The following is a 26208-nucleotide window of genomic DNA, read 5'->3' as shown; positions in this document are numbered from 1 at the left end:
TGAGCATGATGCATTTATGTTCAACAGCTAACTCCTGACAAGTGCACGTTAAAGTTGGCGTAAGAGCTCCTAAATGAATAGTCAGACATGTTGGGAAATATTTTCATTCGTTTTCTTGCCACCAGTTCATGCATGTAGATACTAAATGCTAAGCTACAGCCAGGAGATGGTTGGCTTAGCGTAGCACAAAAATGACGAAGCCTGGCCCCTGTAGTTGTGGCTGCTACGCCTGTCAAGCTTTACCTTCTGAAATTTGTAGTAAGGCTTCATATTTCTAGCTGCAAACATTATTTTTTTTGTCAGCTAAAATGGCAGCTGTCACGAACAGAAGCTGTAGCTAGCTGATTGAGCTAAAGCTAGCTCCAGGAGTTGGTTAAAAAACACTGTCACAGGCTTACTTTTAAATGTTTTAAAATGTGTGTATTAAAACATAGAACAACAGTCAATGACTACATCTCATTTGATCTGTGCTGGTAGGAAGCTGTTTTTACTGTTCAGACTGCTAAGCTAGTTGCTTCCAGTCTTAACGTTAATAAGTGTCCTTAAGCTAACATCTCCTGGGTCTAGCTTCATATTTGGTGCACAAACATGAATATTTTTCTTCTCATTGAACTGAATTGAAAGCGTGTTTCCCAAAATGTCACACAGATATCGACCGTGTGTCAATGAGTGCACAGATCAAGAGTTAATTGTGCTTTAATAACTGTTCACATGCTGTATGTATATTTGAAGCGCTCTGTTTTGTGTTTCACTCTGAACTGCTTTTTCTTTTAACAGATTTTCCTTCAGTTAATTTTGAGTTGGCTTTGTTTTTCCAGTGTCACGATGTTTTAAAGGAAAAAACTGGTGTCACACGTCACTTCACGTTCTGTATTGTTTCATGTTACTTGTTGGTCTCACCTCACTTCTCTGTTCATTGCTTGCAGCCACAGTGCGAAGGTCGTTTGGAAGTCGAGGTAGACGCGGCCTCCGTGTTTTGACTAGCTGTAGTAGTGAGTACAGTGTTACTAGAACCCCTGTGAAACCCTAGTTTGGTTCTACCTTTTCTCTACTTAGTCCACTTTAGCCCTGGCAACACAACCATGCAACCTCACACCACTAGGAGGCAAAAAGTAGATTTTCCAAGCGAGTTCCTGCATTTAATGTTGCAAAGCATGTTTTTAATGCTTTGTTATACGATCAATGCCAGGTAATTATAGTTTAAATTAATTAAAAGGCAGTGCCTCTTAAAAACGTCCACTGAGCATAAAAGTGATCTATGTTTTATAAAACCCAGATTAACAGGGCATTTGAAAGTTAAATTTGAACTTTGGTTTTCACTTTTGCAAGTAGGTTAGGAACAAATGACTGAAAGCAAAGAGGAACAGTGAAAACCTGAACGTGATGGTGCGTCAGCATACGAGGGGACGACTAAAACGGGGGAGTAAAGTAGGAGGATCGAAGGGAGGTAGAGTCCTCGACAGGGAGGTTGGCAAGTGACAAAGAGGAATTTGAAAGACTGAAATTAGTGAGAAAGGGGTGAGGATGTTTCCAAGGAGTTGAAGTGGGACAGGAATGTGTATGTGAGTGTGTCCGGGACCCCCGGTGTGTGTGTGTGTGTGTCTCTGTACACTAGCTAAGCCTTGCATTCATTTCGTAAAACATGGTGACAAGTAAAGCTGCTTTATTGAGCTGGAGAACTGTTAGACTCCGTTGTTTCTGAGTTAGACACACACACACACACACACACACACACACACACACTGAGGGAAAACCTACTATATGTTTGGACTTGCTAAGATTCTTAACTGGCTTTTACTGACTGATATCTTTGTGCCTTCAGGGTGCTGTTTACGCTTCACTCGACAATCATTAGTGTTTGAGAAACAGTTTATAAGAACACAGACCTGTTTCAGCTTACCTCTAATCATTTTGGGCATGATGAATTGTGAAGTTTCAGATTGCCAGCCAAGTAAAACAAGATTGAATACTCGTTTTGTTGGCCAACTAATGCAATTATTTGACATGCTCAGTGGATGTTTTTAAGGGAAAATTTTAAATTTTCTCTCACAAAATGAACTTTCTACACTAATCCCCTCAAAATGATAATAGGAACTACCAGGAAATTAAATAGCAGCAAACAATGAAGACGTAGTTCCATCAGTAATAACCAATATAAATTTTACAAAAGGAAATCAGGAGAAAATAAGAATTAATTTCAAACCTTAAGTGACTTATATTCCTTCAGCCTATCAAAGAACGATTTAACACAGGATTCAGATTTTACATTTGGGTAAGAAATGCGGAAACATTTCCTGGATTTCCTGTTTATTTTGATAGATTCTGCGATCATACAAATCCCTTTCGAGCAGCCACTGACACAACTAAATGTCAGTACAAATTTAGCATGGTTAAAAAACATTCAGCAAGCCTAAATAAACAGCCTTTTATTTGCATTCAATGAAGAATTAAATGATAAACTGTCCCTGGATTCAAGATTCTCTCAAAGTGGCCGTTTTTAAAAGTATTCAATTAAGTGTGCAGACACGATCGCATTTACAGTAAAACTTTATCTCCTTTGTGACAGACGATCATAAAAATGTTCAAGCATCAAGCTGCGTCTGTAGATTTGTGCAGGGAACAAAGCGAAACAAGCCCCTTTTGCTCTGCAATGACTCGTCAGTTTCTGCCTTCGACTCTGCAGATTCTCAGACTAACACACAAACGCACACGTGCACACTTGGCTGCAGGCATCTCCTGTATGCTTCCTGTCCGCTCACACACGCGACCAGAGAACCCGAGTCGGTCTGCAGAATCCCGACGCGCACATGAACAAGGACACGCGCACATGCGCTCGCTGTCCTCGCAGGGTCATTCATTGGTTGAAATATGAAGGCTTTGTGCCAGATTTCTTCGTACATCCAGTGATTTCAACTTGTCCTAACAAGACCATGTCACCTTCATCACCATCATCGGGACAAGCTTCTCGTCATAGTCTCACACCACAGTGCAAGGTTCACCTGTGTCATATGAAATCAGGTAGGAAGGGTGCTCAACATGTGGCAAACGAAGCTCAGGAGTTCAGCTTGCTGTCAGATCAGACAGATTTGGCCTCCAGGCAGTAAACTGTCCCTGCACTGTCAGTCTTCAGTTCAGCTCATGTCACATGGCATGCACATGGCTACACATCCTGTATCACACAGTTTATATGTTTGCTGTTCTGCCACTGCTTTTCCCTCTGCTTCACCTTTTTTTTCCCAAATAGTTCTCCTGTATTTCGCTTACCTGAGGAGTGTTTGATTTAATTTCCAGGTCCTCGGAAACGAAGTGGAAATTCTGGCTTGCAAACTGAGATAAATCCAGCACTCCTCGCTTCCCCTGTCCCCCAAAAACGTGAAGCAATATTTTTGTAATTTATTTTGCTGTGTTGTGTCTTCAGTTTGCCGGCTTTATTTGAGCGTGTAGTGACAGTGTTTTGCGATCCCCATTGCCCGTGCCTGTGATGTGACCTTGTGTAACACCTCCTGTATTTCCACCTCATGCTCCTGTGTTTGCTGCCTTGTTACGATGCTGCTGCATCAGTAACAAGCACAATATTGTAAGAAGCTCTTGAAAGCCGTGTTGCTTTAAGAGGAGTTTTGTTATCGTGAAAGTAAGTGTTGATGCATTGAACTGGACATGTGATGCTAAAGTTCAATGGCAGTATAATTTAAGTTGCAGTGCTTGATTTAAAAAAAAAGAAGAAGATGTTTTGTCATATTTTTATTTTCTCAATCACTCATTTCAGGAAAATAGAATGATTTCCTTTTCGTCCAGATCATTGTGAGCACTTAAATACTCCTCACTCTTGTGATGGTGACTGACTTGAATTGTAAATCTCATACAGTGTCTCTATAAGCTCCAAGGATGCCATCCCACCCATGACTATCCTGAACCCCATCACTCTTCAGTCTGCCCCAGTGCTGTTGGAGAGTCTCTCATCCCGGGCTTATTTCCCTGAATGACAACTGCTCGATAAACTGCCTGCATTGATGTGAAAGACTGTGTCTTTCTGGAGTGGTGGTCATTGTGGAAATAGAGCACAAAGGGAGACACACTGAGGCCCTATTTGTGAAGGCATTATCAACTATGAAAGGCATTTTTGCTGTAAGATCATACTTGGCAAGTCATGCAGATGATGTAATGCTGAAATTGGGAATCTCAGCCCAGAATCTGTTAAACACAAAGGGGCTTCTCATTTTTCAAAGCCCTTATCTGACTTTAAACTCTCCCTTCAGTGTAATTTCAAGTTAAAGTTCATTGTTGTTCACGTGTCAAAATAGGGCCTCAGACAATATTAGAAACTGGGTGACCGAAGGCTATGATTCCACATTGCACACCATCTCACTTTTCCTCCTCCGCTCCGCCTCCAGGCTCCATCTCTTCCCCGGGGTGGCGCAGAGGGTCCGTGACTCCCCGGGTCACCACCATCCCGTGCCCGGGTTGCCAGCACGACATCGACCTCGGCGAGCGCGGCATCAGCATGCTGTTCCGTAACTTCACCCTGGAGAGCATCGTCGAGCGCTACCGCCAGGCCGCCCGCGCAGCCGTCGCCATCATGTGCAACATCTGCAAGCCTCCACAACTGCAGGAGGCCACGAAGAGCTGCATGGACTGCAAGGCTAGCTACTGCAACGAGTGCTTCAAGCTGCACCACCCGTGGGGCACGCCCAAGGCTCAACATGAGTATGTTGGTCCCACCACAAACTTTAGGCCCAAGGCAAGTACTGCCACTGCCTGGTATTTTTCTCCTTTTTCTCTATTTATCTGTTATTACTTAGACACAACAGCAAGATTTTTCCTCAGTTGGACTATGAACTTCTCCAAGGGAGATAAGATGTCACTTGAGTTAAAAATTGTCATATATAGATTTGTACAGTCTTTAAATGGTCAGATATTGAACACGTTTGACAAGGAATCAGATGAAAAGAAGAATGTGAATACAGGCAGCTTGATATCAGCCATTATCCTGGTTTTCCTGATTGTTAATTGCTGGTCAGGATTTTTTCCCATTCATGGTGTAGTTGAGTGATTAGTCAACTTCATAGCTTAAATCACACACTAGAGACATTCATCCAAATGTCCCCACTTTGACATAGTCTCATCAGAATATATGAGCAGATTAATTCATTATATGTCACAGTTTTCTGTACAGTACATCTGCTCCTGTGACTGCTTTGAGTGGATCGGCTTTGTCAACACGTTGCATTGCTCTTTCCAATCTGTTTGTTTGCTATGTCAGATAAATTCTGATGAGGATCTTGGCAGCAAAAAAAAGTGCTGATTTAAATTCTATTTTCAGACACTTCAGGAAATGGCTCACATAGAGCAGTCTAGATACTCTTTAAGTTAAGGTCATCTTCCTGTTTCACTACTGCTTGTTTTTGATGACCGTAGAGTTACAAGTGCTGTTAAAATACAGTAAAAGTGTGCATGCATGAATGTGTGTGTGTTTCGTCTGTGACTTTAACTCGTCGTTCTGTTGAATGCTTCAGGTGCTCATGTGTCCAGAGCACGAGATGGAGAAGGTGAACATGTACTGTGAGGTCTGCAGACGACCCGTGTGTCACTTGTGTAAGCTGGGAGGATCCCACGCCAACCACAAAGTCACCACCATGAGCAGTGCCTACAAGATCCTCAAGGTACACCATTCAGATGATTACTATTTGAGAAAAGACAGGCTGGGTGTGTGAGTGTTGGTATCTGTTGAATACACTGGAATTTGTTTTGTTGTTATCTGTGAGGACTGATGAGTAATTTGGATTGTAACACAATACTGGCTCATGATAAGAAGGATTGAACTGAGCTTGAACACAATGCCACTGTTAACAAAGACTTGAAATGGAGACATTGGCAAGCAGAGCAGCCAATTGTGCAATAGAGTGTGCAAGGCTTTGTTGTCATATGACGCTAAACTGATTAGAGGTACGAATTTTATGGTCAGAATTTGATCAACAGAAAATGAAGAAGCAACAGTTCTGATATGTTAAAGACATATCTATTGTGTTGCAGGGATATCTACTGAAGTTAGCATGCTAACTAGCTAGCTGCGACCTATTCTGTCTTCTCATGCCACTTAGTTCCTCAAGAGGCAATAGTTCCATAGTCCGTACTTTCAGCTGGCCGATGTTATATTTCACAAGCTTTCTTAGCTTCGTGCTACTAGCTGCACAGCTAATTGAGCTAACTATCTAACAGCAGAGTGGCTACAGCCAAAGATAGCTTCAGCAAAGAGGAGCAGCTAGCAGTGACTCTTTTATTTTGCTTCCTCCTGTTTGCTTGGAGCAACCTTGGACAGGTGGCCAGTTCTTACACATTATTCCGTAATTAAAGTCTTTAATTTACATCAGATCTCTTCAAGGCAGATTTATTCTCAGAAGTTCAGCCCAGTGTCACTAGATTTACAGAACCGCATTTAATTACCTGAAACTGAGTAAAAGCCTGTTCATGAGTAATGTCATCCCATTCAGTGGGATTAGTGTTGGGTCATAGCTGAACTATTTAACAATAAACCTTAAGAGCAGGTTTTTTGTTGTGCTGTATCACCCATTGACTGGTCCCTGAATCTCTCATCTCCTGCTGGGATATTAATGGCTGACCTGTACCTGTGCTGGCATGTGCCAGACTCCTTTGTTAGGACACTGAAACCCAGCCTGACTAACAGGGTTCAAACTAATTGGTATCATGTGTGGTCATCAGATTTTGCCACTCAGTAGAATTAATTTCGATCAGTCTGAGTGTTTGGTTTAGCTTATGTGGAGACAGAAATGTCAGGAGATTGTGTTTTCGGACTGTTTGGTTGCTATGGAAGCTCTAGGCAACTGAAACGCACATCAAACCTTGACGAGAATAGGTGTTAAGAGAAATATATCAACTAGTAATTTAATCCTGTTGGCACGAACTCTCCAGTTTATTGTAAGTGATGCTCAGTGCTTCAGCAAGTTGAGACAAAATCTGTGTGAAATTCAATCTGCTGGTCTTCTGTTGACACAAACAATGTGGTGCTTAATATTTGATGAGACCATTTGTTCCCCATGATTTTGTGTGCATTGTATCTTCAAATTGCCGATAGATGTATCAGATGTCCCAAACATTCCCGGAATGCATCGTCAGCCAGGAAGTAGTGTTGCTTTCAGTTGCTTTAAGCAGTAATGCAATGTCATATCATTGTGATACTGCACTGAATGCTGTTTGACATGCTGCACCAACTGAAACAGGCTCTCACGCTGAGACATACCGGGTCATATAGGACACTCTGCACATGTCCAGAACTTGTAGTCAATAAGGAAATACAATATTCACAACTGCAGCTGCAGCCTAAAGTAAGATGAGAGGGAAAATGTTGTGACACATGTCACAGCTGATGCTTGGGAACGTGACAACATGAGTAGAAATTGATCAGTCTCACTCTGTTCCTTAAAATGGCACAAATTTGAATAAAGTTTTGTATATATGCAGCGTTCAGGGCAGATATCTCTTCTGTAACAGTTGTGTAAATTATATCCTATTTGTCATCTCAGTGCTGTGCGGGTGGGGACGTCCTTCAGTGTTTTAAGACCATATGAATCTCACTTTATATGATGCTGGTCTTTTCTCTCACCAGGAGAAGCTGGCCAAGAGTATCCATTACCTCATCAGCAAAGAGGACCGAGTCAGGGCTCAGATTACAGACCTTGATCTGCTCATCAATCAGACCGAGGTGAGAGAGAGCTGAGTCACGCTGCTGGAACTCCAACATCCTTTTTTCTCTCTACTCCAGCATGCTCTGCAGAGGTTTTATCTCATTTAAAAATCGTTCATTTATTGTTATTATCTTTTTACTTGCCAAAAGATAAAATACTCTTGCATTTATGAATCATTGAAATTGTCAATCAACAGGCAAAAGGTCTGGATTTGGTGTCTCTTCAAGCCATTTTCTTAAATAATCTCAAATATTTCCTGCTTTGTGACCCCCTCTACTCTGCCTCCTCCCAGAGGATTCTCATTAGTTGTATGAGCAGTTCCCAAAGTCTTTCCTATCTCTGTGAAAATCACAACTCTTAGAGAAATGGTCAGTTTGTTGCATCCAGAAAGCAGGATGAACCAATGATATGTGGTAATCCCTTTTCTCACAGAATACAAATATTTATATAGCCTTCACAGAACCAGTCTGCGAAGTTGAGGAACAATTACACACTCTCTGTGTACGAATAAGGAAGGTCACTAAACAAACAGTATGCAAACCACACAAACAAGGAAACACAGGCTTTGCCTACTAGTTTCCCTCATGCATGTCTGGGTTTCGGCCTCAGAGCTTTGTTCCCCTTTCATTTTGATGTTAACATTCGTATGCGCCTACGCTTTTGGTGTTTGTTTGAAACACTTCTTTTGATCCATTAATGTGTCTCTCTTTATTCTTTAGCTGTGTAATGTGACCTTCTGAGCCTCTGCTTCATTGTAGGAGAATGACCACCTAATACACAGTTATCAGAATTTGATGTGTGCATTTGGGGAGACATGTATGAGAAGAACGTAACAAAATGATGTTCTTCTTAAAGGAAAATGGCCAGCTAGCAGAGCGTCGAGCCAACGAGCACTTTGACCGTCTGTTTGAGACGCTGCAGGAGAGGAAATCAGAGATGCTGAGGTCCATCGAACAGTCTCGAAACCGACGCCTGGACCAACTGAAGGCCCAGGTATGGAATATCAGGACTGAATTTCATTTCTGTTAACTATCCTCTGCATACATGCATGCATCCTTTACTCATCATATTCTCACCTGTAGAAATATAGCCTTATTTCATTTTATTAATTTATTATTATTATTATTTTTACTGAGGACGCTATTCACTACAAAGGCCCATGTTTTAATGATAACAATTACAAAATGCTAAAATGTCCCAACTTTTTATCAACATTGCCCAGGTGGAGGAGTACCAGGGCATGCTGGAGAACAGTGGTCTAGTGGGCTATGCGCAGGAGGTGCTGAAAGAGACGGATCAGTCCTGCTTTGTACAGACTGCAAAGCAGCTGCACATCAGGTAGAGTTGGCTGACGCTGACAATCATATTTCACAACATTTTAATAGAAATGAATGATGATACATAGTTTTTTTTCTTAATTAGCTTGTTTCTCTGAGATGTGGGATTGTACACACATAGTTATAGTTTTGGTTGATTCACATGAGAGATTTAATTTTGTTTATTCTCTTACACAGTCACAATATGATCCCAAACAAGTGTTTACAAGTGCATTAGTGTCCTGGTTTTAGCCTTAACCTATTTTTGGCTATATTCAGGATACGCCGTTACATGCAACATATGAACATATTAGGGTTGTATATCTCCACCACTGAGGCCGATTCGATATGCATCTCGATGCGCTGACACCGATACGATACAGTTACGATACACTGAAGCTCCTGTCGATACAATGCGATACGATTCACTCCTGCTCACAATACGATGCGATTCAAAAATGATTTGATAACGATATGACTTAACTATAAAAGGATGTTTCGATATGATGTGATCATTCAATACAGTTAGTTGCAGTATGAGAGAGTAATAGTAACATCAGGTTTTTTACCTCAATAGCACAATTCTGCTTTACTCTCTGTATCGATTTGAGGGATGTATTTAATATTTGTTTTTTTATGGAGTAACCAATAAATCATATTTTAAAAAAGACATATTTCAGTAGACAGAGCATTCAATTGTATTTATAATTAGCACTCCTAACTCCCAATTATGTTCTCTGTCTCTATAATTATACAAAATGTATAAAACTTCACAGTTAAACCGTTTCAGAAAGCACAGTATTAACCATGTGAATAGTGCAAATAACATGACCAGCAACACATACTACTGTCTGCCAGAATGATGTGCTTGTTTTAGTAAGTTGACTGATTTCTTACAAAGAATGAAAATCAAATAACAATGTTTTACAGAATCAAGTGGGAAAAAAATAAAACTATAACTGGCAGCCAGTAACAGCTGCTGTAAACAATACTCTCACCAAGGGGCTCAAATAGAGGTATTTCTTTCCAAATTGCAATGTCCATAGTGCTCCTGTGTATTAGGAGGAAAACGTATTGGTGTAATTTCTATAAGAAATTGAACATGTAAATAAATAACATTTCCTAACAAGCCTTTCTTAACTGCTCACAATGTAAGCAAAAAACATCAACTACTGGCAATCAAACAATGCCATTTACTGCAAACACCTCACTGATTTACCTCATATGGCTTAGTTTCAGGTTTTTCTTTAGAAATATTAACTGGTCTACATGTTCTGGGAATAGCAAAGTGCGCTGAGCAGTCACTATTTTTTTTTTTATTCTGCTTGTATTTATCTTGTTATTTGTGTTTTACCCGCTCTGTAAAGTGTCCTTGAGTGTTCTGAAAGGTGCTCCAAATAAAATGTATTATTATTATTATTATTATTATTATTATTATTATTATTATTATTACTATGTCACCAGCAGTACTGAACACTTGTTCAGAGGGAACGCTTGTTGCGTCGTGCTGCCAATGTACTTGATAGCCGCACGGCATTGTTTGCAAATTGCGTGCGTCTTGTCTCGCTGACCCCCTCGCTTAAAAAAACCCAAAGTATTGCCACACGTTTGATTAATGTGTCTTTTTTGGTGCATTAAATATCTCGTTGCGGCTATCGTCTTTCTCGTTTGCCTTGTTTGTCTGTTGTGTACAACACCTGCTTGCGTCACTGGGGACGCGATGGTGCATTCAGGTTGCCTTGAAAATACTAGAACATAGATAGAAATAGTCGATTTAACAATGGGATTTGCCGGTGTAGACAGGCTAGAAGAGATGCACCGCGAATTCACAGGTAAATAAATGCACGTTCATTCTACCGGTGCAGTCGCATCGCAAACGTTTATATCGGACCACCGATACGAATCGGTGAATCTCCACATCCCTAGAACATGTTCATCTTCCTGTATTCATGATCACGCCAGTATCCAGGTTTCTGATCATCTGCCAGCAGCTGTGTCTCCTCACCGTTTCAGCCACTATGAGGTTCAGAAAGGTTCAGAAAGCTGGATACAGTGTTCACATCCCACAGCTTGCTGGTTTCTGAAAGCGGGATAAGCTGTTTACATGTGCAAAACATAGGATGCTCCAAAAATCCAGTCATATCCAGGACTAGTGCGCATGTCAACACATTCAATGATAGCCAGCAATCATATCACAACACTGATCAATGAACAGTGCAACCTGCTTAAGTTCATGTGATAGAGGTTAGAGATTATCAAACTAGGCAAAAGCTAAAGGCGTCAATGCAGTGAATATATGTAAGTTATTTGTACTACTTCTGTAAAATAATACGTAAAATCTCAAAGTACTTGTCAGTGGTCAGTCACAGTAATTTAGAGTGGACTAGTCCAGTGCACTTTAACATCTCTCTGATATCTTCAGGTTGTCCTCCATCAACCTAACAACAGGAAGCTGAGCCACAAATCATTGGTCACAGCTTTCTGCACTAACCTCCTGACTGTAAACTGCACTAAACGGTCAAATTAATAATTAAGCAGCTTAGTAATGATCACGAGATATAAATTCATTACAAATTACAGAAGCTAAACCTGATTACCTGAACTGCCTGAAGTCTGTAATGACTCATTTAGCATTGCCCACATACAGTACACTTCATTATGATGCCTGCCTGTGTGTCCCTGGATTTCATAAGTGGGATTTGGTCTGTTTTATTTTAGTGTTGAGAGCATCAATCTGATTATGTGTTTGGGTGACTGGAGTGTGTCAGGAACACACACAGCCACGTGCACAGAGGTTACCAAACTCAAGGGCAGTTCAGGAAAGACTTATGCCGCAGTGTCCAGTCAAGTCGCTGTGTGCTGGAGTGTCTTCTGCTCTAAGCTGACTAATTGATCTCCATTAGCAGCTTTGGATAATCAGGAAACCTTTTTGCTCTCTAGAGCATGATACGACTGTGGCCTGTACAGTTTTCTGCTGTGGGTATGGACTTGATTTTTAATCTTTTTTCACTTATGAAAGTCAACATAAATATAGATACAAATACATAAATGATGCAAGAGTGCAAGATTGTTTTTAAAAATATGGTGGAACATATCTGAAATAATTGAGAGGCTGCAGTGAGTGGTGCTGTATTCTCAAAAGTCATTCTATGAGCTAAGACAACCATTCAGTGATAGATATTCGAATCATGTTATGTCTGCCTTGTGTGCTTTCAGGATCCAGAAGGCCACAGAGTCTCTCAGGACCTTCCAACCCTCTGCTGACCCCTGCTTTGATGAGTTTGTGCTGGACACGTCCAGAGAGGAAACTCTACTGAAAGAGATGTGCTTTGGCGGAGGTACAACACATTTATTTCAGTATAAGTGGTGTGAGATGAAAATGAAAGTGAGCTAAAGAGAACAAGGATGATTTCATATTTACTGCTGCAGGGTTATACAGAACAAGCTAATTAAATGCTCTCAAATATTTGACATTAAACCTGAAAGTCTTTTCCCAATTTGAATCATGAAACGTTTGCATGTATTCAGCCTGTTTTATGACCTGGGTTCTATGTTCTCATACACTGTTCCACTCTAGTGTTTCCACACAGTATGTCTCACAGATACATACTGTGTTAAAGGACAAGCTGCAGTAAGAGCTTGACCACAAGTGGCTGGAAAAAGTGACCATCACTTCATGTCCACAGAATATGATGACGTTTTCTGCCTCTTCTCATCTCTGAAGATGAGGACGGCCTTTGTTCACGTGTCCTCGAGACCACAACAAAACTTTCTTTGTAGCGCAGAGCTTTGGCACTTTAAGATAGTTACTAAAACAAAATAGCACCGGACGTACGCTCACAATAAGCTGTTTGTCATCACCTTTCCATTACAAGCACAGCCCCGTGAACTGTGCTGTGCTAAGAGGTCAGAGGTCACCTGTTTGAATCTAAATTGCATAAACAACCCGGGTCACGCTCATAGGGGATTTGACCGCCCTGTGAGGCTTTCTTCTGGTCTGCTGATTTACAAAGGCTTGTTCTGTAAAGACTGCTCAGGTAGAAGTTTCCCAGGGATGGAGGGATACATACTTCTGACTAAATTGGCATACTACTCCACACTATTTCAGGCAAAATAAAGACGTTGTAGCAGACTCTAATGCTCAGCCAAGAGGAATGTGCATGTGATTATATTGCAGCATAGCACTGAGCCGTCAAAGCGCAGGTGATTTTTTTTCCATCACAAACTCAGGAGCTGTGTCTTCCCGAGAGTTGCTGTGAAAAGAACTTGTCAGAGTGCAAACAACCATTTATTTCAAGAGTCTAAAAGAGCCATAAAGGGCTGAACAGCTTGGTAGGTTCAAAAAAATGTTATCTGACACAACAACAAATGATCAATAAAGGTTTCCAAGAGCAAAGATCAAAAGTCTGCAGATAATTGAGCAGGCTGCAAAGATTTTTTAATAAGGAGGCGTAGATAATGGCTGAAAGATGAGTCAGAGGCAACATCAGAGCTTCACAAGGTCATGATCTTTAATATAAAACAGCTGGAGTGATATGCATGTTGCAACATTTACTCAAAAACCTTGAGCGCAGTTAAATTGAGGTGTTTCTTAACATGGCTAAAATTCTGTATACGTGCTAAACTAAAGCTGGGGAATTGCACTACCATTATGCACACTCCAGATGAACATCATGGCATTAACAGAAGCAGAGCGACTGTTTGTATTGGATCTACCTTACTCACATTCCTGCCTTAACTGCATGATGATGGGATTGGGAGACTCATTACAACTGAGTGATAGCTTGTGACACTTGGCTGCGTCTGGCTGAGGCTTGTTTCAGATGCCTGTAGTGCGGCTAACCTGACAACATGTGTGTCAGTGACTCGGGGCAGAGCAGGATTTAATGTCACGATTGCAGACAGTTAGTCGTGGCAGCTCTTTCAGTCATCGGCGACTGTTGACTAGTGTCTGAGGTTTGGGGGCATCCTGGAAAAAACGATGTAAATGTTAAACTTCAGTGTCAGTACTGTGTAAATGGTTTACATTTGAGTGGCAGCTGTGCTTCCAGACCTTAGCATTCAAAAAAGGTTAAAATTATTGAAGGATTAAACGTCGCTGACATCGTAGATAAAGATGAAGTCTCGTTGGCGTCGAGCCAGCATCCCTCGAGTGGTCGGTTAGGGGCTGTTTGTCTCAGTGAGTGTTGGTGACAAACAAAGCTGTGAGTGACATGGGTTTGTGACTGTGGGCTTTTGTTGCTACGCTGGAGAGCAGCCCTGTTGGTTTGTTTAAAATCAGTGATGTGAGATTTATCTCAGAGGCTACGGTTGACTCTGTCCAGACTCATGGGCCAGTGGAAGAGAAATGCAGTACTTTCTTTTAAATAAGTGTACAGTAGTTATTAGAAATAAATACAGATCCAATAAAAGAAAAGAAGAAGTCTACACTTGATGTGAAGAGAAATAACTAAAAAGCTTTCACAGAATACAGCAGTTTGATTCTGGTTCATTCATTCTTGTCCATTTTTCTATGATTTTTTTGTGGTGTTGGTTTGTGTCATTAAAACCTGCACATGAGAATGTTAGAATTATTTTAAACTGTCATTGTCTTTTCTGCAGTCCAACAATACCCTGAGATGAGTATTACCATGAGAAAACACAGTAAAAAGATCATTTACTCATCTTAGGCTTTCAGTCTGAACTGTTTTAAAATGACTGAATATTCATATGTTTGCTTCTGTAGCCTCTCCTATAATCCCTATACTGGAGAAGATGGGCTTTTCATCTAAAAATGTACCCTAAATGAATCAGCCCTGCATCCTTTAGGGAAAGTGCTGCATGCAGCAGTTTGATGGCAGTCATATTGATGCTCTTAGCCTGGGCGCATAGAGACAAAAGAAGCTGTGGAGGCATTTATACACTGCAGTAATTAAATTGAAGTCCTGGCAAATGATGCATCAATGAAGAATCACTGTAGTGGCTCTGGATAGTGCCCCTAAGATCTTATACTGTACATCCATTATGTTGGAAACTGAAACCACATCTATGTTGGTCTATAAAGCCGTGTGTGTTCCTCAATCCTTATAGCTTGTCCATGTTTTTCCAGTCTTATCTTCCCCTCTTGGATAACGGTGTGTTTGTGCTCTCCCATGTTAACCCAGCTGTGGCCCTGCTGCGGGTTTTGACCCCATGCTCTGCTTCTCGAGAGTCTGTGAAAGACTGTGTTGTCAAGTGTAAATGCCCATTTGTCTTCTGTTTCCAACTGGTACTTCCTCAAAACTTCAGGCTGAGAATGGCACTTCTTTCAACTATTGACACCTCCTCTTAAAGAGATTACTGCACGGGATAAAAGTGTATTTGAGCAGATTATAAGGAAATGACACGCTGAAAGTCCAGTCCTCTGACGTTTCTAGAGGGAGCAGTGGAAGGGAGAAACTAGTTAGTGCTGTCTGTCTGGCAGCAGTCTGTCCTGTATATGATCAATCCTGCTCTGCTGCCTGCTGTGTTGGATGGCTAAAGGCCCTGTTTGGCTTTCATCTGTTGAAAACAGGTGAAAACATGAACATGTCAGGGTAGCTGCTTGTTAGAATGCCTGTATGTGATTTACACTGGGAGTGGTAACCCATTATTTATATAACCCAATAAGCATTTCCATGCTTACCACTCCTCTAACGTGAGAGTGAGGAGGAGGTGTAATTGTGTTGTTACAGGGGTTATGAAGGAGGGAATACAAGTCTTGAGTGCTCTGATTCAAAAATAAATTGCCCATTGGTCAACAGACAAAACAAGACTGGAGCCAGTTGTTGGCAAAGTTTGCTTATAAGCTTATTTTTCCATCCGTTCTCCCTGTCACGCCAAAAATCAAATAAAATGACAGTTGCAAAAGTCAGGCATGGCAACAGAAACAAGAAAAAACATAATCATAGAGGTTTTATTTATGTAGCGCCTTCAATACAAAACTCTCAGCTCAAAGTGCTTTGCATTTAATAAGGAATAAAAATAGAGAGCACAATTAAGTAAAAAGCAGGTCAGGATAAAAGTACTTAGCATTGCAGAGAAAGCAAGCCACTTGACAGATCAACTAATAAAGGATTTAAAAGCATCATCAGCTAATAAAAAGGACAGAAAATGCTCCAAAGGTCCTTTAAAAACAGCCTGATTTTTAAATGACCTTTAAACACATCCAAAAGCAAGGCATTTAAAGGCATAATCAACAAATAAAAAGACATTTAGAGGCATTAAAGGTCATTCTGCAACAGCATGTGAGACACCACCTTAAACACGCACATCGTAAGTGGTGCTCGAAAAAGGTTAAACATACATGATTAAAAGTGCCTGCCTCTCTCATGTCTCTGGGTAGGCCGTTCCACAGTTTGGGAGCATATCTGAAGAAAACTGCACCCCAGTTTTCTTTTTGTTTGGGATAGCTAGAAAATCAACAGAAGAGGATCTAACGGCTAGTGAAGGAACGCAAGACACCATGAAATCTGTGTGTTTCCTACATTATCTAATAACGTACTTTATAATGGATCTGCACATACAGGATGTTCCCAACATGGCGATGCCGTTGCACATGGAAATGCATGAGGCTATAAGAGGACACAAGCTCATAAAGGAGCTCATGTTCCTGGGAGAAAAAGACTTTGGAGACTGAGGATTAGCCAAGTGACTTTGGAGGCTCAGAAAGCTCTGCGGCAGTGGTGACACTGGTCAGAGAGGGGAATCTGTATGAAAGGGAAAAGGGCTTGAGAAAAGGGAGTGAGTGGGAATGTGAAAAGATGGAGACAATAGGAAATATTACAAAGGAGATGAGGAGGGGGATTCTCACAAGGAGAGTGAATGTAGTGTGTAGAAAAAAGCCTGGATCCTGGAGAGGAAAGACTGTGACCTACATGGTTCCAGTAATGTGATTCTCTTTCTGGAGAAAACCAAGCTCTGGGCTGAGACAACAGTAAATGATGAGGTGAACACACTCATTACAGAGCAGATGCTGTTGACATAAGTGAGAAGGGCTAATGGGAAGTTGTGCTGTCGGTACGCAGATGCATATAAAGTCAGAGCTAAGCAGGTTAATGCTTCACCTGAAAACTTAACGACCACCAAGAGGAGAAAAAAGATAATAAATGTGATGAGGAAGTGGAAAGTGAAGGTGAAAGCAGGAGAGAGGAAGAGGAGGAAGTGGTGGTGCTTTACAAAGTGCATTTCCTGGCAGTGAGTCTATGTAAAAAACCTCTTAACAGGCTACATTATGCAAAACAGTCTTGTCCATTGTCCTGAGTGGATAGTCCTGATCCTGACAAATCTAATCTTTGCCACACTTACACTGCTGCATTTGCTTAAACCCCAAGTTATTGAGCTGAAAGACTACACTAAGCATGATTAAGACACAACAGATTTTACTGGAATTTCCTTGTGTTCATAGTAGCTTTTCCCTTTATGCTTAAGATCTGTTATGTCTTGCTAATCACCAGAGACTTTTCCAGCATTAACATCTGTCATGTGTATTTTATGTGTATGTATCTATTTGTTTTGGGACAAAAAAAGTATTGTATTGCTCAATTTTGGCTTTGTCTTGAATTCTGATTTTGTTGGCTGCATATTGCACACATGTCAAACACAACTAAAAACACAATGTCGACTTGTTTACTTACTCATAATCAGCTGGGGGACGACCTGTGTTGACAGTCTTGCCATCCCTGGTTTATATTTTACTAACTGGTTAACTTGGTTTTCTTTTCTTCTCTCCATCCACTTTCTTCCCTCTCCAGTTCCGGACCCTCCTCTCATTGACTTGTCCAACAGCAGAGTCTATAACGAGGCCTCAATCTGCTGGAGGCTGTCCGATGACCACCTACCAACTGATCACCACATGCTCGAATACCGCAGGTGGGTGCAAACATCCAAAGAAATAACAGCAAGAGAAGAGTGGAGGTCTGCGTAGAGCCACAGGGATGTGGAAGAAATTACTTGACTAATCTTTTTCTCCAGAGTCGGAGGCCCGAGCCAGTCCCCGTCCCAGGAGGACGGCGAGGACAGTGGTGTCTGGAGGGTGACGGACAGGGTGTACGGCCCCAGCACTGTGGTGTGTGACCTGGACCCTAACAGCCTGTACGCCTTCAGGGTCCGAAGCTGCAGGAACTCCATGTTCAGCCCCTACAGTCCCGAGGTCACCTTCCACACACCACCTGCACCTGGTAAGCCTGAGAGGTTTCCTCCATGGTGTGCGTGTGTACTTTAGTTGGAAGTCAGTAGAAAAGGGAATAGGAGAAAGGGAGGTGTCACGTGAAAATGTTGGTGAAGTTAAAGATGAAATGAAAGCTGTGTTATTGTTGTTGATGTTAAGCGCTCTCATTAACTGAAAAACTTATTATGTAGAGGATTAAGCTTCTGTGTGTCGGAGAACCGCCCCCTGTTATTGGGCCTCTTTTTGGCCAAGGCAGCAGCTAAGCTCCTCTATCCCCTTTACTGTTAGAGCACTTCCGAGTGTTTTACATCGGGCTCGATTTTTGGAAGATTATCAGCTGACAGATGCTTCTCTGTTTTTAAATTTTGTAGCATGCACGGCGGACGTAATGAAGCAACAATGGTGTTTTAGTTCATCACCATGGTGATGCCGTCGGCGTTTCAGATGGCTGAAACCAGTATAGCTTTTGTCTGAGTGTGTGGGAGCGGATTGTGTCGTACAGCTTGGAAAAGAAACCTGCACTTGCATCTGTTGCCGACATTTTTGGCTTGCCTGACAGACGCAAGGTGGAATTCATTAAAAGCGATCATCCGCCCAACCATCTGCTGAAGTTGAATTCAAATCATATCCTCCCAGTGAGGAACTGTGTCTCTTTGATTCATATCCTCCTTGGCAATCATTATACTCGCCTCACTTTTGCATGCTTGTGCTGATTATACATACTGTGAATGTAAAAGTCTGGGGTTTGCACAGGCGTTTTCTGCCAGTGTCACTTCTGACACACTTCTTTCTCTCCCCTCCTGGGGCAGGAGCCTGCATCAAAATCAGCCTGCTGCACGCATGCATACATGACACGTCACTCCCTGATCTGATACGGCTGTGTCCTGCACAAACCTTGTCATTAGCGTTGTGATTGGAGCATCCACATTCCTGTGCTCTCTGGCTCGTGTAAGACGGAGCAGTTGGATTCACTGTGCGTCAGTAATGAGGTGAAATTTCAGGCCAGGGTGAAACGCAGCGGGCGAAACATGCACACACCGCTACTCATGACGCAGCATGAGGAGAGATCGTCACAGACGCTGTTTCTTTTCAGCCGTACCCTTGCTTAAAATTTGAAGGACATGACAACATGTAAGCACTTGGAGTTTCGCCTGTCAGCACTGTCATTCCTGATGTTGAGTCATTTTGTGAGTAGCCTAACCTGGAACCAGCATGTTTAAATGCTGGTTGTGGGTTTGAGCCCATGGCTACTGAACACGCAGATTTCAAGGTCTGGTTATGGTTGAGACAGTTTTCTGTCCCAGGTGCTGCTGGCTGTGAAATTAAAATATCGCTGCTTTGGGACTAATTTCACGCCGCATCAATTATGTTTGCCCCCATTTTACTACTTATTAAATGACTGGTAGCATCAATTTGCAGTACTAAGCAAATGTCGCCGGTTCTTTTGCAACACGGATGTAGCTGCCACTTTTTCATCTGAAAAATGAAACCAGTTCAAAGGCAGCACTTACAAGATCGGCCAAGCTGATCCATTATTTTTGATGAACAGTGCACATGACCGGTGCCAGAAACGGAAACAATTTAGTCCAAATCTCATAATTAGAGAATACAATTGTATGTGTTCCAAAATTCTGCTCATGTTGCTGACTGCTCATTAGATTTGAGGCAGTTTAGCCTGACAGGATGGCTGTCAGTATTCGTGCATCTGTACCACAAAACTTCACATAAAACTGCAGCATTGTTGTCTGGTCACCCTTAAGGCAGGCTTATATTATTATAATGATCATGACCTAGTTGTTAGAGGGACTTCCCTTAACAATAGCAAATTAACTGGTCTTCCCCAGCGTAGAGCTCATATTGCATGGGATGGTTGAGTGAACAGGCATAATCATGCCAGCCTTCATGTATCCTGGATTATGTTAACAGTGGCCTTTGGCCCATACACTATTTATAGAATGCATTTATGGTATCCAGATGAGAAACATATAAATGGTAGCTCCACATAAGAAATTAGTGAGTTTCACTAGGCTGTTATTTTTCATGGTGTGATGATGTGGGTAAGTAGGTCTTTGTGTAGCTCCTTAAGATTGTGCTCTAGCGCCCTCGTGTGTCAGCTCTTGCCACCTACCTAGTTCCAACCCTTTGATTCTCTAACATAGGGACTAAACAGCGTTTTGCACAAGTTCTATGCACTTGCACGAACCCAATTTCTTCTGTGTTGTTGTTTTCTCTTTTTTCCACCTTCCTCTTCCTTTCTGTCCACCTTTCTATCCTTTTGTCTCCTGTCATTTGCCTATCCTGTGGCTCGCTCCCCCTCTATCTCTTCACATACAGCTTTTGGCTTCCTGTTCAGCGACAAGTGTGGCTTCAGTACGGAGCGGCTCATTCTAAACAAGCGACGGGACACTGTGGAGAACGTCGCAGGCATGGCCTTCCTCCTAGCAGCAGATCGTGTGCAGACGGGCAGCTACATCGGACTAGACTACATAATTGGGGACACAGGCATCTCTCAGGGAAGGTATGCCAAAAACTGACAACACTGGGACTTTGTACTAAGAAGATGTGTCCAGCAGGAGCCTTAATTTGCTACATAACAAATTACTGTAGCGCAGTGAGCCTCGATAGAAGACACAGGCACACAGAGGAAGCGCAGCACACAATGTGGAAGCTTAGTGGCACTCTTTAGACTATCAATATCTCGGGCTGTCTGGATATAAAATATTCAAGAGAGAGGGAGCAAAGATGGAACCTTATTTTCGAGCACAAGGTGGTAGGATTATTAAACTGTCATTTCTGCTCCATCTCTGTCCTCCTCCCTTCAGAAAGAGTGATGTTTCATTAATCACTGGGAGGAGATTTTTGCACCGGGGATGTTTGGGGACAAAGCAGAAAATGAGGATCATTGGGTCAGAATTCACGGCTCTGCAGTAAAAAGATGTAATTGCTCTGTTTGTTCTGCAGACACTATTGGGCCTTCAAGGTGGAACCGTACTCCTACATGGTAAAAGTCGGAGTGGCCTCTGACTCAAAGCTGCTTGAATGGTTTCACAATCCCAGAGATACCAGCAGCCCACGGTAAGCGCATGCACATGCCTCCGTATGCAACACACCGCTATCAATTACAATGCCTCCACAATCACTAAACATTTGGTGAGACTAACTTGTACAAATCATGTTTATCTTTACATACACACACAGACGCGAGCAGTGATAAGTGTGTTTGAGTCATACCTAATCCTGTGATGTAAGAGAACCAGTATAAACTCGTAAAGAGCTTACTCACAGACAAAGCCTGCCTTTCTCACTGGATCAGCTCGTGGAAAAGCATGTAAAGGAACACATTATTTACGCAAATACATTCGAATTCTATGGCAATTTCATAATGCACCTAGTCATCAGAAGGTTGAGCATGCATTTTTTTTCTGAAGAAAATACTTGAGAAGCCCTTGTTTGAGAGGAATAGAGCAAAAAAACAAAAAACATATTAATATTAACGTTAAAGGGACGGTTCACCCTAAAATCCCGTCTTACTTGTTGTGCTACTTATCCATCTACACTGTTGTGAGCACTTTCATGTAGAAACTATTTTCTTTCTATCAAACTACATCGACCAATCGTATCACTGTGAATTGTGGCAGAGATAATCACTCTGCTTTCTCTTTTGCACATGATATTGACTCTGGCTTTGATGTAAGCTTAAAAACTCATGTCTCTGTCCCCATCTCACCCCCCAGTTCTTCTTCTTCTTTCTTTCACCAGGTATGACCATGATAGCGGCCATGACAGCGGCAGTGAGGACACATGCTACGAGCTCTCCCAGCCCTTCACCCTCCTCACCCTGGGCATGGGCAAACTCTTCATCCCCAAGGCTTCTTCATCCTCCTCCGTTTCCACGGCAAGCGCACCGCCCGGTGACCCCGGCAACCGCGTCCTTCCCTTGCCGCAGCGCTTGGGCGTATGTCTCGATTACGACGCATGCCGGGTGTATTTTTACGATGCCGACACCATGAGGTGCCTTTATGAGAGGCAGGTGGATTGTTCAGGAACAATGTATCCGGCTTTTGGCCTCATGGGCAGCGGCAAAGTTCAGCTGGAAGAGTTCACCACCGCCAAGAGACTGACCTTCTGAGGAGGGATGGCCTGTGATGATGCAATAGGACCTGCATCTATTTAATCTTTGGCACGCTCTGGAAAGAGCAAGTTTTATTGACAGGGTGATGGAGTACAATCCAAAATATTTTTCTGAAGGTCAGATATGGCGGATGCGATCAGGGTCCTTGGTCCTAAATGTGAAAATGGGATCTCTGCCATAGACTGGCCTGTTTAGAATTGGCATGTATAATGTATGACCCACACACAAGAGCATGACACTGAATATTAGTGTCCACATACAAAGGTCTTCAGAGGCTGGTGTATGGTATGTGAAAGGTCTTCTCTGCATACCAAAGTCTCTGTATCTGTTAATTGTATTTGACCTGGTTTTAATTGCCAGCTATGATCAGCTGGTATTGTAGTGGAATTGGCTGCAATGTTAATCCGCAGCTACTTTAAATCTTTATTGTTTTAACATGAAACGCCTTCGAGCTTACACTTACACTTCCTCTTTTGCCGGGTTTATGTTTATAGATTATTTTGTGTGTATTAATTATTGGGTGATCTTTGTTCCTTTGACTCCTTTCTGTAACTCTTTGTCTAAATGTAGCAGCATAGGTTTAGATGTAATCTTGGTGGACCTGAGAGAGCCTTGTAGCTACTTTAAAGCTAGTGCCTTTGTGCCTTTTTTTTTAGGGAATGGCTCACTTAGTTTGCTCTAGCAAGCAGATGTTGGTGTCTTTGCACAAGCATTATGGACATAGTTATCAGCATAAATACTGTATGTGAATTTTTACTGTAGGTAGTTTGATCACAGACACTGGTGTCAAAGTTAGAACAGTTAATGGTATTCATTCTGACTTGTTACTTATCTACTCTTGACTTTATCACAAAAAACACTACTTTTCCTCCCTCGTCACAGTTTTTGTTGAGCTGTTTTTGCACAATATGATGAAAGAAGCCTCGCACATGATAAACTTCACAATCATCACGTTTTGATCACTACCTAGTTAGCTTCTTCACTTTACGTGTTGCCGACATAATCAGCACATCGATGTCTCACAATGACGCTCACTTTTTGCTGACGTAAACATGAATCCTGGAGTAGTTACTTGGATTTAAAAGCCTCTCACTGTTTGCACAGCACTGAATGTGACTTTCAACATCACAAAACCAGCCGGGTACCAGAAGACCGTGTACTTGTAGTCAACATCAGTTTGACAGCTGCAAAGTCACTAACAACCAAAGCGTGTTGGTTCTGGTGCTGTCCGAAGTGCAACACACAGCTCTGTCTCCAGCAGCCTTTAAACACAGTTTAAAAACACAAAAAACACAGTTATTCAGGTTCCTACAGAAAGTGCTATCACTAAACACACTGTTCAGTACCTTTGCTATCAAAACCACCGTTTACTTGCAGTGCAGACGCATGAAGTGTAGCAAATTAGTTATCACTGGTGAGTTTGGCTATCAGACAGACACCTAAGTGGTTTATTGGCTTTGACTGAATCAGCTCAGATATTCCCGTCTAAGAGAGCACACCAGACAGACTGTTGTCCTGGCAACCACACTTGGTTTTTGTATAGACGTATACTGTAAATGTGCCTGCACATGGGTTTGTGTGTACATTCATGTATATTTTGATTTCTGGAGGGTTAGGGTAATCGGTGTGTGTGTTTTCTCAGGTTTCTGGCCCTGACTGGGGCCTAGTGCTACCTACCTCTATCCGTCAGGCCTGGAAAACCTTAACTACTGTACCTTTCCTCGCAGAAACGAGTTCGGTTTGATTTGCAGCTTTGTCCGTGGCCGTCAGTTCAATATCTCCGCCTTCTCTTAATTCTCAGATAATAAGCTGGTCTTTCAAAATGTTTGATTTAACTTCCATGTACATATTAATCCAGAGTATATTATTTTCAGTGAAATAAAGTACATCTTAAATGTTATCAATCGGTGTTTGCTTGTGAACTTGAAAGAGATGTGTATCACTATTGGTGGAAATTACTGTAAACATGTAACCTTGTTCAGCTGCCTTTGTTAAGGGAGTGTTTTTCAAACGGTACTAACAACCTTTTCTTTCTTTTTGTGGTGTTGGTTTGATTAGTCAGTTTAAATGTTTTGTTATAGAGTGTGGAACACATGTTTTTCGTTGTTTTCGGGTTAAAAACATTTAATAAACTCATGCTCTTACATTTAGCTGGTCAACATGTTCTGCAGTCTCAAAATGAAATACTGGATTTCTGTGACTTTGCGCATATTTCGTCTCACAGGTGTCGCCATCCGTTGTTTCACTCTGACCCTCAGAGATCACAGACCTGAATCCTGATTCCTGTATTTGAAAACTGACTGTTTCAGCGTCTTTAAAACACGTCTATGCATTTATGTATTGGCAGGGCAGGTTAAAGGTTTTATTTCCATCACAGAATGTATCCCTTTTAATTACAGAACATACAGCTGAATGTTGGTTTTTTGGTTTTTAAGGTGGTTTTCTTGTATTGGTTTTGTTCTGCTCGGGGCCACAGCACAGTAGTATGTAGTTATAGAAATCTGATTTTAAAAAAAAGGCTTGTAATCTCAACATATACACATCTGATTTTGAATTAAAATGCATCCTAGCCTGCTTTTCAGTGATGAACCTAGAACCAAATATTTTGCAGGCTGGCTCTTAATCTAATTCTGTGCTAGCACTTTAAAAATCTGTAGCATGTCAGCGACTGTTTGGCTCTGCAGGTGTGTATCATAGATGTGTGTGCAATATTATTAAACAGGCTTGTAGAATAGATGAAGACAATATGCACTGTTAACAATTTTATTTTGTGGTTTTAAATTGGCTTTTCCTTGATACAAAGTGAATTTTAAACACTACTTGTTTTGTTTTTCCTCTGCAATACTCAAAATTTTCTTAATTCTAAATTAGTGACAGTGCATTTGTCCCTGTGTGATTCCTCCAGGGGATTCGGATGTGGTGTGTAGGCTAAGTGGTGGGTCTCTGTATGTATTGTATGTAAAGATGTGGAAATGTTGTTCTTTGCTCTGATTCCTGGGAACGCTACACTTTTTAATTTGCTGTGTGGGGATTTCGTCAAATAAAACTAGTGTGTTTTTCAATCCATTTTGTCTCTTTAATATTGTTTACACGTTTGTGCAGATGTATAATTGCTCTTTTATTTACATGTTCTGGCAGCCTGTTAGGTACCATTAAGTAACACCTCCTTTGGCAGAAATTACAACCTCTAAACATTACTTCATGCCAGTTAACAGTCTAATCTTCTTAGATGTAGAATATTTCCCCGCCCCATTATTCTTTACAGAATGCTTATACTTCAGAAATGTCTTGCATGCAATGCATATTTGAGCTCTAAACACAGATCGTCCATATTTACATACCTGTGCACTGTGGAAGCATTGTAAATCCTTAATCTTTAGCTTCTTTCACTAGTTCATGTGTTTGAGGAACATTTGGGATTAGACATTTGCATCCAGGAGTGGTTAGGTTAGACAGAATTCCTTAAGATCTGGAGCTGTCTTTACACACTGTCAGTAACATATGTAATTAATTACTCCTTTGCTAATTCTGTGTTTGTATATTGATGTTATTACTGCTAACTGCTATATGCATTCTGGAGATTTTAGTCCTTCACGAGTGTTTTTTTTTCATGTTTTAAAAATTGAATTTTGCATTTAATCTTCAGCCTCCTGATTTGAATTTTTTGACTAATTTCATCACATTTTTAAAAACAATTTTGTTTCAAATGCATGTTTGGTATATAGCATTAAGTAGTTTTTATTTTGTTTTTTTCATGCTTCATTTTACAGTCTTCTATTTTTATCTTACTTATGGCTGCAGTGATACTTCACTTTCTGTGTGTCGGAGCAATCAAGTTCATCTTATCTACAACAAAGCATATCCTAACATACGAAAGGGGAACAAATAGATATT

General features: G+C 41.4%; 1 protein-coding gene across 2 annotated transcripts in view; it reads left to right on the top strand.

Annotated features, from left to right (window-relative positions):
• Positions 1 to 25340, top strand: part of trim36 (tripartite motif containing 36) — a 34295-nt gene extending 8955 nt beyond the window's left edge. For both annotated transcript variants that reach the window (XM_041936815.1, XM_041936816.1), the window contains exons 3-13: positions 4392 to 4738; positions 5514 to 5660; positions 7622 to 7717; positions 8556 to 8693; positions 8923 to 9038; positions 12233 to 12354; positions 17767 to 17884; positions 17987 to 18192; positions 20517 to 20700; positions 21144 to 21257; positions 21942 to 25340. In XM_041936815.1, the coding sequence (XP_041792749.1) occupies positions 4392 to 4738; positions 5514 to 5660; positions 7622 to 7717; positions 8556 to 8693; positions 8923 to 9038; positions 12233 to 12354; positions 17767 to 17884; positions 17987 to 18192; positions 20517 to 20700; positions 21144 to 21257; positions 21942 to 22311 (1958 nt within the window). In that variant the 3' untranslated portion in view covers positions 22312 to 25340. The remainder of the gene's footprint in view (positions 1 to 4391; positions 4739 to 5513; positions 5661 to 7621; positions 7718 to 8555; positions 8694 to 8922; positions 9039 to 12232; positions 12355 to 17766; positions 17885 to 17986; positions 18193 to 20516; positions 20701 to 21143; positions 21258 to 21941) is intronic.
• Positions 25341 to 26208: the final 868 nt, after the last annotated feature.

The sequence above is a fragment of the Chelmon rostratus genome, chromosome 5 (genome assembly GCF_017976325.1).
Source record: "Chelmon rostratus isolate fCheRos1 chromosome 5, fCheRos1.pri, whole genome shotgun sequence".
In the NCBI taxonomy this organism is placed as follows: domain Eukaryota; kingdom Metazoa; phylum Chordata; class Actinopteri; order Chaetodontiformes; family Chaetodontidae; genus Chelmon; species Chelmon rostratus.
The sequence above is the reverse complement of the archived record's forward strand: the minus strand, read 5'-3'. Positions and strand labels throughout refer to the sequence as shown.